Here is a 17,835-nt window from a genome sequence, read left to right on the forward strand (position 1 = left end):
CTACAGATCTTACAGCAGCACAGCTGTACCACTCCAGCTGCACAGCTATAAGATCTCCTGTGTAGGAGCTCTCCACTCCTCCACAAATGCTAATGTAGACAAAGCTTAATTTATGCCTATTTCAGTGAAAAAGAATGTTCTGTTTCATTTCTGCCTTCCCAATCCCCCGCTCTCCTCCTGCATTCATTTTCAATTTTCACAAAGGATTTTCTGATTGAGTCTTCCTCCAATTTGTCATTAATTACTCCTGATGATTATGTAAAAAAGGAATAAAGAGGAGCCTGTTTATATGCAATATTACACCACATGTGTACCAATAATTCCACTTTTACATTTAAATTTGTCTTTTGCTAGCATCAAAAACAACTGAAAGCACACAAAAATAGCTTTTAGATTACCTCAGTTCTTTAAAGATTGTGCTATCGAAGTACCCCTTCAGAAAAAGGGCAATGGTTAATCATCTAGGAATAACTATGTGCTAAAGCAATAAGTTTCTATGATATGTAGAAAATGCTTTCATCAGTAAGATGTCATCTTTTTGCTCCCATGAACTGCAACTCCTTGGTATTCTGAATCAATCACAGGCTACATCCAAGATCCAAATCACAAATTTAAGGAGTACCACATTTACAACAGCATAGCCTTTCATTTAATAACCGGGAGGAACCGAGTCTATAAATTCACATAGTGAGAATTCTAAATTTATAAGAATATAAATGACTACTTGTGGCTTGTTATCTACTGCATAGCTCTACAAAAACTATGAGTCCTACTCTACCACAGCGCCACAATACTTGTACTGTACATAAAAGTATGATGTTAGGTTTGTAACTTGAAATGAAGGGAAAACAATTTCCATATTCATTACTAACAGTAGATATTTCTCATAGCAAAATAATAGGCAAATCAGGGGTTTGTCAGGACAATCAGGTATGCATCATTTTACTGGAAAAAATGTCATGGCACACAATATTTCAATTATTATTGAACATTTTCCATTAGGAAAGTATTAAATTGCTGTTATTAATAGTTTTCAAGTATTTAAATATAGCAAAAGTGGACATGATTCCTCTAAAAACAAATTGGGCAGAAAGTATTGGTTTAGTTATTGATAAATACTGGGCCAAATTCTACTCTCAGTTACACAGCATAATTTGTGAATAATTTCTTTGATGTCAATTTTCATCTGTGCAACTGGGAATAGAATTTGCACTGTTATCCTTTAACTTGCTTTTAAATGAAAATTTTACCTTTCTAATCAGATGGTTTTCTGTATCAGCTACAAAAATAATGTTATTCTTTATAGCCACCCCTTGCGGTGAATTGAATGCTGCCTCTGAAAATCTTCCATCTTTTCTCCCACTGTTTGGTCCTAAACATGAAACAACCCAATCAAGAGAATAAAATTTCACACTGCACAAAAAGGAAAACAGTAAGCAATCACATGTACAATTATTTTACAGATTTAAGCATTTTCCACAAGGTGCTTTTGCAGCTCTGCATACAGTTCAGTTATTTTTTAGATCTCTTCTGTATAGTTTCATTTTAGAATCACCTTGCTGTGCAACAGCAATGATACAATTCAATATTCTGACATTTTTCTCCTCAAGTTCTAGGCATACATGGGTTCTCCGCTCAAGCAACATTCACAATAAAAGTTTTTTATTGGGATTCTAAATTGCTTCTCTTTTCTTGGACTAAGACAGACACAATTTCAGAAAAGCCATCTCTCAGTATTTTAATCCTGGCTACATCAAAGCAAATTAGCTACAAACATTTTAACTTCATTACTTTTATTTACTTCAATTATTTAGTGTTCTGGATAAGCTGCAAATCAAGGTAATTTTCAGCTAGCAAAAATAGTTCTTGATCAGTAATTACTAGCAACAAAGAGGTATTGAACTGCATGTAAAGGGCAGCGTGAAGAATGCATCTAGTTAGCCTTCTAGACAGCACGATAAGGAGAGAGAAGAGCATCATGATCTACATAAAAAACTGTAAACGTAAGTATCATATCTTACAATGAGAGACAGAGTATACTGTAAAATGAATTAGCGGCAGCTGTCACAGGAAGACATTTAGACTTTATTAAGTTTGCATCACGATCTATGACGCAAATTCAGTTATTTTAACCTTAGTGGATACCAACACTTATTACTGAATTATAATCTTTGCTACATTGTTTTCTGCCCACAACTCTTTTACTGAGTCACTAAAATAAACAAATTACTATTAACTTTTACATATAAATTGTAAGATGACAGTTTAGGGTTTACAGATAGCAAATACAGGATGTGACAATGCCAAATTTAATTATTTATGCAGAATCAAGCTCAAAAAGTACTTGGATGCAAGACCTCTCAGAGACTGCACAGGATGGGATAAGTGGTCTTATTAATTAAAATAGATAGTACTTTGAATCACTATTGAATGGCTAACCCAACATCATATTAAGGAACACCTTGCTGTTAGAAACGCCATCTTACTGGTCATAAGAATTCACATAAAACCTCTGCTGTTGTGGAAGGTGCTAACGCTGGTGTCCTGATCAGATTTTTTACTTGGATAATTATGTTCTGCCTACTTAATCTGCTGTCATTCAACTAATAAGGTTCCTGTTTTAAAAACTGTAGTATTGCTGGCACTGTTTTAGTAACTGCAACATCCTACAACGAAGCAGGTGTTATTCAATGGCAGATGAATTGAAATAATCCATATATACACAGAGGGCCTGGTGCAAAACTCACTGATGTCAATGGGAAACTTTCCTTTGACTTTAATGGTTTTGCATCAGACCCACAGAAAAATTTGTCAATAGTGGTTGTCAGTAGGACGGCTTGTAATTGAGCTGTTATAACAGGTATACGTTTAATATAGATATGACCAAAAGAACCTATAAGATGCAATCACTGTTCACTTTTTTTATGTAAGATTATAACAAAAAATGCATATAAGAGGTGCAGAAGAATGATTAGGTCTGTGTGGTGAACAAAAGAGAAAGCTGAACACTTTTAAAGAGACATTAAAAATTACCTTTGCTACCCAGGCTATCTTAGTAACTAAATTTAAATATGTAGTTTACTTCTCACTATGCAGTATGTTACTTTTGCATTCTTGCTTTGTTAGGAAAAAAGGACTAGGCAGTTTGACAATTATTTCTAGTCAATTTCTAGACTTTTAGGTTTCTATACAACAGTTCAAGACTTCAATTAATTTGTTGCAGACACTACATGAGATTGTTAAAGAGCAATGCTCCTAGGGAATCCCGAGTTAGTAGCTGGCCTTAGGATTCCACTAATAAGAAAGGGTTCATCAGTATTGCATTTTCAGTGGACTGAGGGAGGTGTTTGTGTCTCGCCTCATCTCCCTGGCTCACCCACTCCCTTGCAGTGGATTCTGTCTTTGTGGTGTCAGGGAAGGAGCGACAGAGTACCTGCTATTTAGATGTACAGCACCATGTACACAAAGCGATCTATAACTAGTAATTGTCTGGGCAGATTCTATACTCTGCTATCTGTACTGCATGTTGAAATTAATATAAAAATGTCAAAATTACTCTAACAATTAGAAACATGAGGCACCTTAAACAAGTGTATTCATAGTCTCTCACACAGATTTGTTCTAAAAGTTATTTTACTATCCAAAAAAAATATTTAAAAGGGAGTTGTAAGCAAAATGCTTAAACAAAATAGTTGAAAAAAAATCAGTAATTATTTTCAAATGTCTACAATATGCTGAGCGCTGAACACAAAGAATGCAGAACTTCTCTGAAAAGCCTATGCTCTAAAATAACATGATTCTGAGAAATTAATGTAAATCTTACCTCCAATGGTGTGTAGGATTTGCCCATTTTTCCTGACAACCAAAATCCTGTTATGTCCGGTATCTGCTATCACGAGTCTATTTCCTGAATTGTCTACAGTCACTTTGCCAGGAAACAGCAAGGGAGAAGAAGGCAGAGAGTCTCTGTACAATTTTATTCCAATTTTGTTATCTGTGATTTGTCCTTTCTCTTTGTAGAACTTCAGAGCAATAGAAGTAAATAAAAATAATTTATCTTTGTGTCCCTCTCCAACAAGAGAAAACAGCATATTTCCACGAGGCCCAAGAATGACCAGAGTTGGCCAGCAAGACACTTCCAGCTCATGCCAAAGTGTTGCATCAGCATCATTTACCACAGGGTGGGTAATGTTATATCTAAGAACAGCACTTTTAATGTTATTGAGAACCTTTTCGTTTGGGAACTTCGCTGAATGGACACCAACAACAAGAAGACCATCTGAAAGCAAAAATAAAAGAGTCTTGCACTGAAACATGCCTGCATCTGAATAAGAGTTTGAATAAGAGATTAAAAACAAAGTACAGTCCTAAATCACAACTGACTTCATTACAAAGTGAAAGAGGTGTGATATAAGTTAAATAAAATAAAGATCGCAGCTCAATACAGTAATGGCTGCACAACCTATCCATTAATACTAAATACTATGGTTTACAAGTAAGATTTCAGTACAGTTTAGATGCTATTACTTCCCAAGCTGGTTAAGATTTAGTGCATCAAAATTTTTTTTTTTATTTGGTTGGTCCCCTTCACAAGTAATAACATGGAGATGCTAATGGTTCCACTGAAATTTAAAATTTTCTCAAGCGTTCATTTCATCAACATATTACTTTTAATTCTACTGTACAGCTTTTCTGCTTTAGAAAAATACAGTAATGGAAAACTACATTCGAAAACTGGTAATCAAACTTACCACAGAAATCTGGAACTAGTAAGTAGGATATAAATAATTCTTTCAAAGTTACCATGAAATAGTTGGAGATTGAGATACTGTAACATTCAATGTTTCAACAAACATTAGAAACACATCAGTATAATAAATAGTGCTTATGACAAGCCAGATATGAAACTTTTCATGTACTTCATTTTAGGGAGGACTAATACAGAGTCTTAGAAATCAGCTAAAGAACCCAAACTGCCTCTGATTTTCCCCATAAGAAACAGAGGGGATAACAGCCTTGATATCCTAAGAGAAAAGGTGCTATATAAGTGAAAAGTATTATTATAATTCAAGTAATGTACACCAGCAGCCACCCTAGGTCATCCATAAATAAGATGGAAACAATCAGCTAGTCACCTTCCTCAAGTTCCTTGACTACTTTTTCTCTGCTTTCATAAAATTCAAAGCAAGTTTTTCATTTCTAGTTAATTTTCTTCTCATGACAAAGGTTAAGTTTATTTAGTTCTATTACACTTGGCACTTATGGACGCTGCTGCTCTCCTGCCAGAAAGTAAGAGAAAGAAGCTTCACTTCACCTTTTAGTAATCTTCCAAGGAACAAAGCCGAGACTATTTAATTTTCTATTTACCATATTTCGGCAAGGAGAAACCAGAACTGTCTCAGAAGGATTAATCGATATTAGTGTCCAAGGTTCATTGTATACCTTTACCTATATCATTTCTGCATACTTTTAAATTTCAGGACACAACTATATATATTACATAAAAGGCACACACAGTCCCATGTTGTTTGTAGTTAGAACAGAGGTGAAAGCACAGTACTATTTGGAGTGGTACATCCTATTTAAGGTTTTATATTGTGTTTTGGTGAGAGATTATGCTGTTATATTAAAGGAATTTAACTGTGCATGTGACATAATGATATTTCCTAATCTTTCTTAGCAAAGTTCTAGAGTGCTATTAGCCATAACTATATTTTTATGTTATACATAATTAATTCATGAACTCTGTTCTTCCTAACCTTACAGATCTGAGTGGAACAGATCAGATAGTCTGGGATTGTGGTTCAGACAAGTTCTGGAATCTGTCTGTTTCCCAGATTGCGCTGCTCACAGCTATGATCCCATTTAGTCTCCCATTCCTTTTCTTGAATGGAGCAAAATTACATCAACTAGGCAGTTGTATAAAGCTACTACTTGATAAGAAATCAGAATTTTTAATACAATGGAAAACCCTGGCAAAGCATAATATAGCCAGTACTTTTCCAAGATCACTCATGCTTCTGAATAGTGTAAGTGTTCTGGAACCATAAATAACATCTGGAATCTCTCAACCTTGGTATCCAAGTACAGTAGACCCTTGTTTGCAGCAACACCTTGTAAGAGCAACTGCCGCTTATGAGCAATATTTCCGTTGAGAAGACTTTCCCTACTGTGAATTGTCCACTTGGTAACAGGAACATAGCTACCACATAAGAGCAATGTTTGTCATGTTGTGATGTCACATCCAGGGAGTGGAGACTGGGGGGGCATGTAGGGGCATTGTCCCTCCCAAACTGTATCTTTCCACTCCCTTCCCAACCCTGGCCCTTCAGCACAGCTCCAGGGCACACAACCCCATCCACTTGCCCTGCCTGATAGAGCCTGCATAGAGAGCATGTGTAGGGAGAGTTTGGAGTTAGGGTTTGGAAGAGAGATTTTTGGGGGGAGGGGGAAAAAGTTGGGGTTCAGAGAGCAGCAGAGGCTCAGCCAGAAGGTTTCCTCCTCCCTTTCTCATCGTCTGGCTTGCAGCCAGAGGGGTATGTGCATGCTATTTTGCACTGGGGAGTATTGGGAACCCCCCCCCGCCCCGCCAGCATGCATCGAACTATCCTCTCCAACTTGGTTGCCGGGGGAGGGCTTTGGGTGTGCTGTTTTGCAGTGGAGGATCGGGGAACCCCATGCCCCAGGGCACTGACCAGTCCCCACTGTCCGTTCTAGAGTCCACTCCCTGTTCCATTGCAGGCTGCGCATAGTACCCTCCCCATCCATCCATTCCTCGCCAGAGTGGAGCACGAAGGGCCAAATTCAAGATAATTGACCATTTTTTGTATTCTTTTCTTCATCTGATGTCAACTTTTCTTTTGATCATGCATACAGAAAAAGTTTATGACACCAGAGATTCCAAGCACCCCACTTCCAATTTGTATTATTCCTTTAGGAGAGAGTAGCACTCAGGATTGAGTGTCTCTGTGCTGAGCCTTCAATTTCAAGGCTCATCCATACTCCTAGCCATTATAAACAGGAGCAGGGAGAGGGGGAATGGCAAATGAAATTACTTCAAGAGCAGAGCTACCAACTTTGATTATGAAGCAGTTTGCTTCTCAGGTGAATTCTCTGTGGTTCACCAGACAGGACTTAATCTGAAGGACCTGAGTAAATTTGTCAAACTGGTACTATAGGTCAACAGTATGAAGACCTCCTGTAGGGCTTGGGTGGGAGCCAGGGGTGGGGTGGGGTCGGGTGAATAGAAGCGGATAGGCTATTGCCCCTCCCGCATCTCCTCTCTCTCTCCTTGTGAATATATTGTGTAACAATCAATCAAGCATGCTCGTGCATGCACAAAACACACAAACATGTTTTTAAACTCTTATACCATTGACAAATCACCAGTCCACCCAAAGGCACATCCTAGCGACCAAGACACCAACTCCCTGCCAAGATTTCAAGTTTCTAGCTTGCATGTTTTTTTTTTTTTAAATAATGGGAAAATATTTTTCATTCTGGAAAATGATTGAAACGTTTGACTCAGATTTTAAGAAGTTCTTGCACACTGAACACCTGCCAAAATTTCAGTCTAACAGGTAAAAGGGAAAGTGTTAAAGAAACAAAAACGATTCCTTTGAATAGAAATGTGTATACTACCTGAATATAGATGTCACTCTGCTTCTTAAACTATAACTGTATTATGCAGTGGTGGTAAATCAGGTGGAGTGATAGTAAATAACGAAAGAGTCGGCAGGGAGGAATATTTTGTAAAGTACATGTTTCTGGGTAGGTGGGAGGAAGGAATTTATTGGACTCCACTGAAACACATTTTTAAGTTTTTAGTCTGAGAATACTGAAGTCAGTAGGTATGTCAACGCTGCAGCTGGGAGCATCCCTCCCTGCCTGGGTAGACAAACTCTTGTGCTAGCTTTGCTCAACTACCATACTAAAAGTAAGCGTGGATGTGGTGGTGGGCAGTGGCTTGGGCTAGCAGCCTCAGTCCAAGCCCACCTGTCTGCCAGGGGTTGAACTAGGGTGGCTAACCCAAGCCACTGCCCTGCCACAACATCCACACAGTTATTTTTAGTGTGCTAGCTAGTGCAGAGCTAGCACGTGTCTGTCTACCTGAGTTGGGAGACGTGCTCCCAGCTGCAGCATTGATATAGACCCATGGGAAACCCCATTGGGTAAGTGTCTAACTGCACAGATCTGATTTCAGAATCAGAGCCCTACTCCTTCTACTTGCCATTGCAGGATAGTTTCCTTCAGCAGGGGATGGATGGATGGATCACTCGATAAGTGCCCTGTTCTGTTCATTCCCTCTGAAGCATCTGGCATTGGTCACTGTCAGAAGACACGATACTGGGCTGGACAGACCACTGGTCTGATCCAGTATGGCCATTCTTAATATGTTTTCTAGTACGTTGTCCAGTCTTACTTTAAATGTCTCATATAATAGGGTTTCCCACAGTCCTCACAGGTGACTAGTCTACAGTACAGCAGATCTTACCGTTAGGAGTTTTTTCAGCCTCGTTTTCCTTTTTGTGATTTCAACCACTTACTCCATTTTAACCCTTTTTGTACCACAATGAACTCTCTCTGACTACTGAACATAGTCTTCAAATATTCATAGATAACTGTGTGTCTGATCTATTCTTCCAGCCCATTTTTAATACAGTGTATGCTTAGGAAATCTTTACAATTAGCCTGTGTATAATTTGCACAGTATGTTATGTAATATGAAACAAATGAAACGAACAGGAAAATAATACAGATAAACTAGGCATTAAATCAAAGTACAGCTCTTTACTGTATTAAAGTAATTTATGCAAAGGTGAATGCTTGTTTCGTTGTCAGTCTTTTTAAAAGACTGTTTGAATAATCACAAATTAATATAATAATTTTAAGATGTGGAAAAACATGGAAGTGTTTAAAACCACTAAGCAACGAAACTTTCAGATAACATTTGAAAACTGACTTTCTGTATACAGCAGTGTAGGTCCAAGGCACTGAAATACATATGCCAAGGATTAAATCAATCTTTCTTTGTGAAAAAACAAGCTTAGTTTATACTTTATACTGACAGACTGATTTTTTAAAATCTTTACACAAGTTACGTCAACCTTTCAGCACCTCACATAGAACATCTCAGAAGAATGTTTCCTTTCTCTTCTGTTATACAGTGTTGACAGAATATCATCATAAATGAAACTGTAAATACACAACATGTCTTGTATTAATAAACTGAATCCTAAAAAACAAGTTTTTAAAGACAGTGGCAACTATCAGATTTTCCTTTCAATTTGATTTCTGCAACACACTTCAGAGTCCTCATGTAGTAGAATAAAAGAGCTTTGAATTGTTTTGTATTTTAGGTTGTGGTTAAAAAATAATGTTCAACAATAAATTCTCACTCAAACATTGTAATGTCTACAACAAATCTATAGAGTTTCCATTAATAATACTCTCAACAGAATAGCGCCTTCATTTCAACAGAAACCAAAATTAATTACAATTGAGTATCAGTAGTGAAAGAGTATTACTACCACGTGTCTTAGCTGGAATTCTACCTCGGCTTTGGAGCGGAGCCCAGAGCTGGAGTGCGGAGCAGCTCCAGACCTGTGGAGCTGCAGGTTTTTGCCTGGAGCTTGAGTGGAGCCAGAGCACAGCTCCAAAGCCCTGAATTCTACAGTATTCCATCCTAGGTCCTTGTCTTTTCTACCTCTACACTTATATCCTAAACTCATTTGATCAGCTCTTATTGATTCAGCTATCCACCTCTACAATAATTATTCTCAAATATTTATCCACCTGTGATCTCTGTCCAGTTCTACATCTCCATTTGCCCTCTCTGATCACTCTTCTTCGATGTCTTGCCACCACCTTCCATCCAATGAACAAATTCACTACAGGCATAAATGGGAGCAAGTTCAATTAAGTCAGTACAGTTATACCAACAGTGAATTTGGTCCAGTACATCTCAAACTGGGGTTCGGGACCTCTCATGGGGTCATGAGGTTATTACATGGGCGGTTGCGAGCTGTCAGCCTCCATCCCAAACCACGCTTTGCCTCCTGCATTTATAATGGTGTTAAATATATTAAATATAAAAATGTTTTTAATTTATAAGAGGGGGGAGGGTCTACACTCAGAGGCTTTCTGTGTGAAAGGGGTCACCAGTACAAAAGTTTGAGAACCACTGGTCTAAAGGAAGTTACTCTTTTCTCTCAAACTAATTCTCTTTCTCACTTTTCCTGCCAGCAATACCATTCTTCCTGTTACCTACACTCACAACCATGGTGCAATCTTTGATTGTTCTCCTTCCCGTTACCTCTTACATTCATGTCTTTGTCAAATCCTGACACTATTTCTTCTATAATATCTCAAATTCATCTGGTCTTCTTTAGTCTTACTGTCAAAATAGCAGTCAATGCCCTTATATTCTGGCTTGAAAACTGCAATATCTCCCCCCCTATGGGCTGCCCTGCTCTAATGCATCTAAAACAAAGCTGCCAAAATTATCATCTTTTCCTACTGCTCTGACCTGGTCTCCTACATTTCTTAAGTATTTTCATGTAGAGGAAAAGCGTAAGCCAATAAAGCTCAAGCTTCTCGTCCTCATGTTGAAAGTTTCCACAAAGTGCCTGCACCTCCCCTCCATCTTTGTATCCGCTCACTACCTCACCACTCACACTCCCACCTAAGCTGCCACCCTAACCATTCCCTTCGTCTCCTCCATCCAACACCTACCCCTGGGGGAATTCTGCAACAAAAAATTAAAAATTCGGCAATATTCTGCACATTTTGCCAAAATAACATTATCTAACCATGCTAGTTTCAACTATTTTGGTAATTTTTTTCGTAATACTTGTCAGCAGGTGTGTCTGCAACAATTGACACACAAAAACCCTCCCTAGGAGTAGAGAGTTAAAGAAACCCCTGTGACAACCCAGTTCCTGCTTCTTTGCCCCCTCCCCGCAGAGCCCAACTGGGAGGCCAGAGACACACACCCCCTGCAGAGCCCAACTGCAGGGCCCCTCCGGCCCAGACATTCTCCCTCCCTCCTTCTCCCCCTCCACAGAGCCCAGCTGCAGCCCCCCCCAACCCACACATTCTCCCCCCAGAAGTGAACTGCAGGGCCCCCCCCCAGCTCACACACACTCTCACCACCTACCCCTACCCACCAGAGGCCAGCTGCAGGGTCCCCCTCCCCAGCCCAGACACTCATATCCTCTATGCTTCAGAGCCCAGCTGTGGGCTGCCCCCAGCCAAGACACTCACAGATCCTATCTCCTAGAACCCAGGGATCCAGAGGAAGAAACAGCCTGATGCTGGGTCCTGGGCTTGCTTGGAGTTTCCTGCACGTCGCGGTTACCTTCCTTCAGGACATGCTGGAAACGGCAACTGCTGGAAAACCTCCCGTTCCCGCCCACTCCCCCCGGCCTTGTCTTTTATTTATGAGCTGGGGTTTGCCAGGTCCAGCATCCCCTAGTGGCAGCCAACATCTCTGCGGCCCATTTCTGTGGGGGAAAAAGGCAATTCTGTGTGCACAACACTAATTTCTGCAAAATTCTGTATTGCACAGTGGCACAGAATTCCCCCAAAAGTAAATACTAACCCCATGTTTTCTTCCCAGCATTTAAAACATCTGGAATTATGGTTAATGTACATCCAGTTCGCTCCAGTTCCTAATTCAAAGATTCTAAGGACCCATTTAGCATGCAAAGCATTAAAGCTCCACTCTTTGTTTAGTATGTTCTGTATTATTTTGTAGTGTCTCTATCTTTGAAGCATGATTCTGTTAACTATTGAGCACATTCCATCCACTCTACAGTGTCATGTACAATTATGGTGCCATATAAATAATGAGAGAAATTAACTGTTCCCCCTTTTTGATGTACTATTAGATAAAAAAGGCAATCCCTTCCCTTCTTGCTACAAAAAAGGAACTCAGCATACACAAATACAATATGGTTTTCTGTCTCCTGTTCCAGGAAAAGTAAGTTTCTGCTACAATGCATTTTTTACTGTTACTGCTCACTGGATTTGCTCTGTAAAAATGGCTGCCAAGCTAAAGTTGTTATTTTTGCTACACAGTTCCTGCCTTCATATAATTTTAAATAACATAAATGGTTTTGTGGTAGGAATCTAAGAAAGTTAGTTATTTCAATGATTTTTAATCTGCATTGGATTTAAATATATTCTACAATATGTGAGCCCATAGGAGATTTGGGTTTTTTCTTTTTAAAAGCCAATTTAATCTAAATTGTGCACACTATTGTGTGAACTGATGAATGTGTTGCCATACACCCCAGATTAAAACCTTAGTTTCAAGGATTATACAAAAGCACAAATTTGGGCCTCTGCCAAACTGTTTATGAATATTAAAAAGTATTTCTTATAGAAATCCAACAGGCAATTTCTGGTCTACTGATAACATGAACCGAATATGCCCCAGGGTTTAAAATAACGGACTGAATGACACTCTGAAAACAGAAATAGTGCTGCTACAGATACGAGCAAGAACCCATCCGATAAAGACCTCCAGTGGCATTTAGTCCAATGGAAAAAGTGAGCTTTATTTTGAGACAAACCCATTGAAGATCCATATAATAAAAGTGTGTATGTGCACGTAGATAGATTTGATGTTTCTGATCATCCTAAAACAACAGCTTCTTGTGTTCAGGCATCTCATGTCACAGCAGCATATTGCTAAAGTTCCATCATTCTGGCATCATACTGTTGTATGCTAAGATGGTACTTGCATCATGCGATCATAAAATAAATGTTAGAATGTCAAAAAATACTCTGAAGTTAGTGTACAGTACCATAAATTTGAAAAAAGATACTCCCATGCATGTTTTATGTGGCCATTAATGCATGTTTCCAGTAGTAGTAAAGCAGAAGGGAAAAGGCAGTGTGCCTTCAAATATCCAAATCATACATTAAGCCACAGAAACACCAAGTATTTTCACTCTTACAAAGTAAGGAATGGGAGACAAGTAAATTCAGCTCCTGTTTCTTCTCACTCTCACCACCAACCTGCACCAACCTGCCACCCTCACTGTTCTGTCACCTTTTCCATCCCTTCTCTGGAAACAGCTCTCCTTCCCCTAACCCATTATCCCTAGTCATCACTGCCCCCCTTCATAGAGCAAGTTTCTCACTTCTGGTCTGCCAATCTCAGGGGTGGGCAAACTTTATGGCCCGAGGGCCACATCTGGGAATAGAAATTGTATGGCGGGCCATGAATGCTCACAAATTTGGGGTTGGGATGCGGGAGGTGGTGGTAGTGAGGGCTCTGGTTGGGGGTGCGGGCTCTGGGGTGGGGCCAGAAATTAGGAGTTCAGGGTGCAGGAGGGGGTTCTGGGCTGGGGTGGAGCTGGGAACAAGGAGTTTGGGGTGTAAGAGGGTGCTCCAGGCTGGGATCGAGAGGTTTGGAGGGCAGGAGGGGGTCAGGGCTGGGGGAGGGAGTGGAGGTGTGGGGAGAGGCTCAGGGGTGCAGGCTCCCAGCGGCACTTACTTCAAGCAGCTCCCAGAAGCAGCGGCATGTCCCTTCTTCGGCTCCTATGCGGCAGCGTAACCAGAAAGCTCTGCGCGCCACTCCATTCACAGGCACTGCCCCTGCAGTTCCCACTGAAGCGATAGAGGGGGCCATTGGAGCAGGGCTATGCTGCGGCTTCCGGGAGCCGTGGTGCAGCCCCTGACCCTGCGCCCCGCTGGGAAAGCCCCAGACCCTGCTCCCCAGCAGGAGCTCGCAGGCATCTTAAAATGGCCCACAGTTTGAACCCTCCCCTCCCTGCCTGTCTCCTGCAAACCTCTTCAGCAGGGAAACTTCTAGGCATTAAGCCACCATCTCCCTGTGAGCTGCCTACCCGAAGCTATTTTTTGTCACAAGCAGTGGTGGAACCATATAGCAGGGCAAAGCACTCAGGCAAATCAAAATTGGAGGTTTTTAGCAGCAAACAAGTCTGACTCTGCTTAAGAGCTGGTGGCATAAGCGTCAACTCCGTGGGTGCTCCGGGAAAAAAATGGTGCATGCTGAGCAGCCACCGGCAGCCCCTGCAGTGCCTCCCACCCGCTGGCAGCCCCGCCGATCAGAGCCTCACCCTCCCTTCCAGTGCCTCCTGCCTGCCACGATTGGCTGTTTTGTGGCATGCAGGAGGTGCTGGAGGGGAGGGAGAGGAGCAAAGGCGGGTGCCTTGGGAGAGGAGATGGAACAGGGTGAGAAGAGGCAGGGTGGGGATGTGGCCTTGGGGAAAAGGGTGAAGTGGGTGCTGCACCTGGGGCACAGCAGGGGTCGAGCACCCCTCCCAGCCTCTGGCTGGTGGGAAGAAGTAGTACAGACCATTCCCATACCTATGCAGAGCAGAAATGCTGGGGTAGACATTAAAAGATCCCAAATCTCTTTTGGTCAGAACAGAAGTTTCCTGCGGTGTATGGCCAAAACTTCCCCTACCCCTTCCATTGTGAAACAAGTTGTCCACCAGGCTGACATCCTCCATCATTTCAGTGATGCTGTATGTGTATAGTATGCAAAGCGGTTTTGGACTCTTAGGCACATAGGGTATTATATCTACATTTCTAAGGTTTTTCTTATACACTGAACATCAGCCCATCGAGGCACTACATTAATAATCGTATCTTAACATTAATCAATCATATCTTAACATTCTTAAAATATTATCTCCATTTTACTGGACATATCTTTTCAGGGGGAATGTTTTAAAAAAGTTTAGGAGAGAAGAAGTAGAAACACACTGTACCATCTGCATCAAATCTTTTCATTGTTTTTAAAAATCATTTTGTGTCCAACTCTGACTTTTTGAAGCTGTCTAGAGCTCTTCCTGAACTCCTATTTCAGACTCATTCCCCAATTCCTTAATCCCCGAAGGCCCAATCATTGCATTCAACAATTTGTTTAGCCTGCAGTCAATCTTTAGATTATTTTAGGAAACACACTGAAACAGTTTAACTTAAAAAATATCCCAGGTTTCTGGTGAAAGGTTACTGAAAGGAGAACAGTATGGCCAAAGAAGGCCTTTTAAAACTTTTTCTTCTTCTTCTTCTTTTTGAAGCACACATCTGCTTTCTAAGTTCAACAGAGCTACAGTTGCAGGTGTGCATCGTTAAAGTTTTATTTACTAGAAGAGAAAGCTAAAACTGAGATCATATCCAACTCCTGACTCAGGTTTTCCACTAGAAGGTAAAGCATGAAAGGAGTTGTACCCACTTTAAGAGCTAAGAGGGCAGCAGCTGAGAGTGTGCGGGTGGCTGGCTGGCTGTAGGGACCCAAATGGAGTTTAAAACCTCCTGAACTTTAAGTTATATATGCTTTTAAAGCCTGAAGCATATAGATTTGAAAAACAAAATGTCTGTTAAAAAATTTCTATTTTAAAACCAAGCTTTCTTCACACTTTTTACTGCATTTTTTATGTTAGATGAATATTTTACATAAATTGGAATACTAACCTATTTTATTTTCCTTCTTTCTCCAGCCTTATTCTTCATCTCCCCAGGTTCACAAACTCTGATGTTTCTCTTGGTCCTTTTCTCCTTATTCAAATGATCACTAAGTCTTGAGTCAATTTCCTGTTTAATATCAACACACACACACACCTTCCTTCACTGTCACCACTACTAAAACCCTCCTTCTCTGACTTAAGAAATCTCTCACCTTGATTACTCTATTATTGTTTATATTGTAGTAGCACCTACATTCACCATAATAGGCACAGTGCTAGGAAAGTTAAATAAGTTATTATAATCAGAAAAAAACAGAACAGAAAAATTCCCCAACTTGGCATTCAGCCGAGTGCTAAGGACCCTAGTATGCTAATATAAAGCCATGAATTTCAAACATTTAATATAATAATAATTTTAATAAACAGAATCAATGGTGGAATCATATTGTAGGCAAAATTTAAGAACATGCAAAGAGCCTATTTGTGAAACAAAAGCAAAAGCCTTTTTCCCCCAGTGAGATCTGGTGGTGGAATGAGAAGTTCAAGAAGCTGTGAAAGAAAATAAAAAGTGTTTTAAACTTTGACAGGCTCCAACAGGAGGATTTTCAGCAGTGTAAAATACCCAAAAAGACAACAAAGAAAGAGGTGGTAGCCACTAAGCCTAAAGCCATGGAAGGCGTACATAGCCATCTTGAAATGAAGGAGGGTTTAGAAAAATACACAGAGTGGCAAAGACCTGTGATAAGAGAACTGAAGACATCAGTGAGATCAAAGTGACAATATGCTGATTAATGTGAAACAGACTAAGGAACAGTGGAGAACTAACTTTGAACCGATTATGAATGAAGAGAATCTAAGAGAAGCATGCCAAATGATAAAACCAAGACAGGATCTGGTGGCACCAGTCATTCGAGTTGCAGAGGCATTGAGCAATAAGGAACATGAGAGCTCTCAGCCCCAATAGCATACCACCAGAAGTACACAAGTGCTTGGGGCACGTAGATCTGAACATATTGACATAACTGTTTCATAGCCTCATGAGGACTGAGAAGATGCCTGGAAAAAAAAAAAATTACCACCAATATTTAAGAGAAAAGGCTACACACAAGAATGTGGTAACTACTGCGCATTAAATTCACGAGCCACATGATGAAGATCTGGGAGAAAGTTATTGATAATAGACTTCAAAGAGCAGTAGAGGTCAGGACAATCAGATTTGACTCATGTCAGGACAGTCAACACTAGATGCTATCTTTGCAATAAGACTGCTTGTGGAAAAATATGGAGAGAAGAGAAAACGCTGCACACGGCATTCACTGAACTTGATAAGGCTTAGGACCACGTTCTGAGAGAAGTCATCCCAGTGACGCATTAGAATGAAATAGATACATGAAGGATGCATCAGACTCTTCCAGAACATGTCTGGGGGTGCTGCTACCACAGTGAGAAGACAAAGTAAACAGTTTCTAATAAGAGTCAGAGAACATCAAGGCTCGGAACTTAAGCCCTCTTTTATTCACATTGATGCCTGATGCACTTACAGAAAACATTCAGAGAGCGGCACCTTGGTGCATGCTTTTTGCAGATGATGTAGTGTTCATGGAGAAGAGCAAAGAGGAAGTGGGAGACTGAAAGAAAACCAAGGGCACACATGGCACGAAAATCAGCATAAATAAAAGAGAATATATGGTCTGTAGATCCCATGATACCTTGCAAGAAGACAATGAGACTAAGTCTGGGGAGGTCAGGCTCTAACAAAGGTACAGCAGTACAAGCACCTAGCTTCAAGAGTACAGGATAATGGTGAACTCAACAACGAACTTATAATAATCAGAATAGGAAAGACGTGGACTAAATGGAGAGAAGTGATCTGCAATAAAGAATGCCTGTCAATTGAAAAGTCAGGTCTACAAGACGCTAATTCTTGTCAGCAAGTTAAAGAAGTATGGGCTGGATGAATGCACTATAAGGTGGGTAGAAAGTTGGCTAGATTGTCGGGCTCAACGGGTAGTGATCAATGGCTCCATGTCTAGTTGGCAGCTGGTGTCAAGTGGAGTGCCCCAGGGGTTGGTCCTGGGGCCGGTTTTGTTCAATATCTTCATAAATGATCTGGAGGATGGTGTGGATTGCACTCTCAGCAAATTTGCGGATGATACTAAACTAGGAGGAGTGGTAGATACGCTGGAGGGCAGGGATAGGATACAGAGGGACCTAGACAAATTGGAGGATTGGGCCAAAAGAAATCTGATGAGGTTCAATAAGGATAAGTGCAGGGTCCTGCACTTAGGACGGAAGAACCCAATGCATAGCTACAGACTAGGGACCGAATGGCTAGGCAGCAGTTCTGCGGAAAAGGACCTAGGGGTGACAGTGGACGAGAAGCTGG

General features: G+C 40.6%; 1 protein-coding gene across 1 annotated transcript in view; it reads right to left on the minus strand.

Annotated features, from left to right (window-relative positions):
* The window catches only part of NHLRC2 (NHL repeat containing 2), a 52,259-nt gene that overhangs the window by 25,014 nt on the left and 9,410 nt on the right, over positions 1–17,835 (minus strand). The window contains exons 3-4 of the mRNA XM_077823106.1: positions 3,824–4,279; positions 1,251–1,372 (exon numbers count right to left, since the gene is read on the minus strand). Coding sequence (XP_077679232.1) covers positions 1,251–1,372; positions 3,824–4,279 — 578 coding nt within the window. The remainder of the gene's footprint in view (positions 1–1,250; positions 1,373–3,823; positions 4,280–17,835) is intronic.

Source organism: Eretmochelys imbricata, chromosome 7, assembly GCF_965152235.1.
Source record: "Eretmochelys imbricata isolate rEreImb1 chromosome 7, rEreImb1.hap1, whole genome shotgun sequence".
Taxonomy (NCBI): Eukaryota; Metazoa; Chordata; order Testudines; family Cheloniidae; genus Eretmochelys; species Eretmochelys imbricata.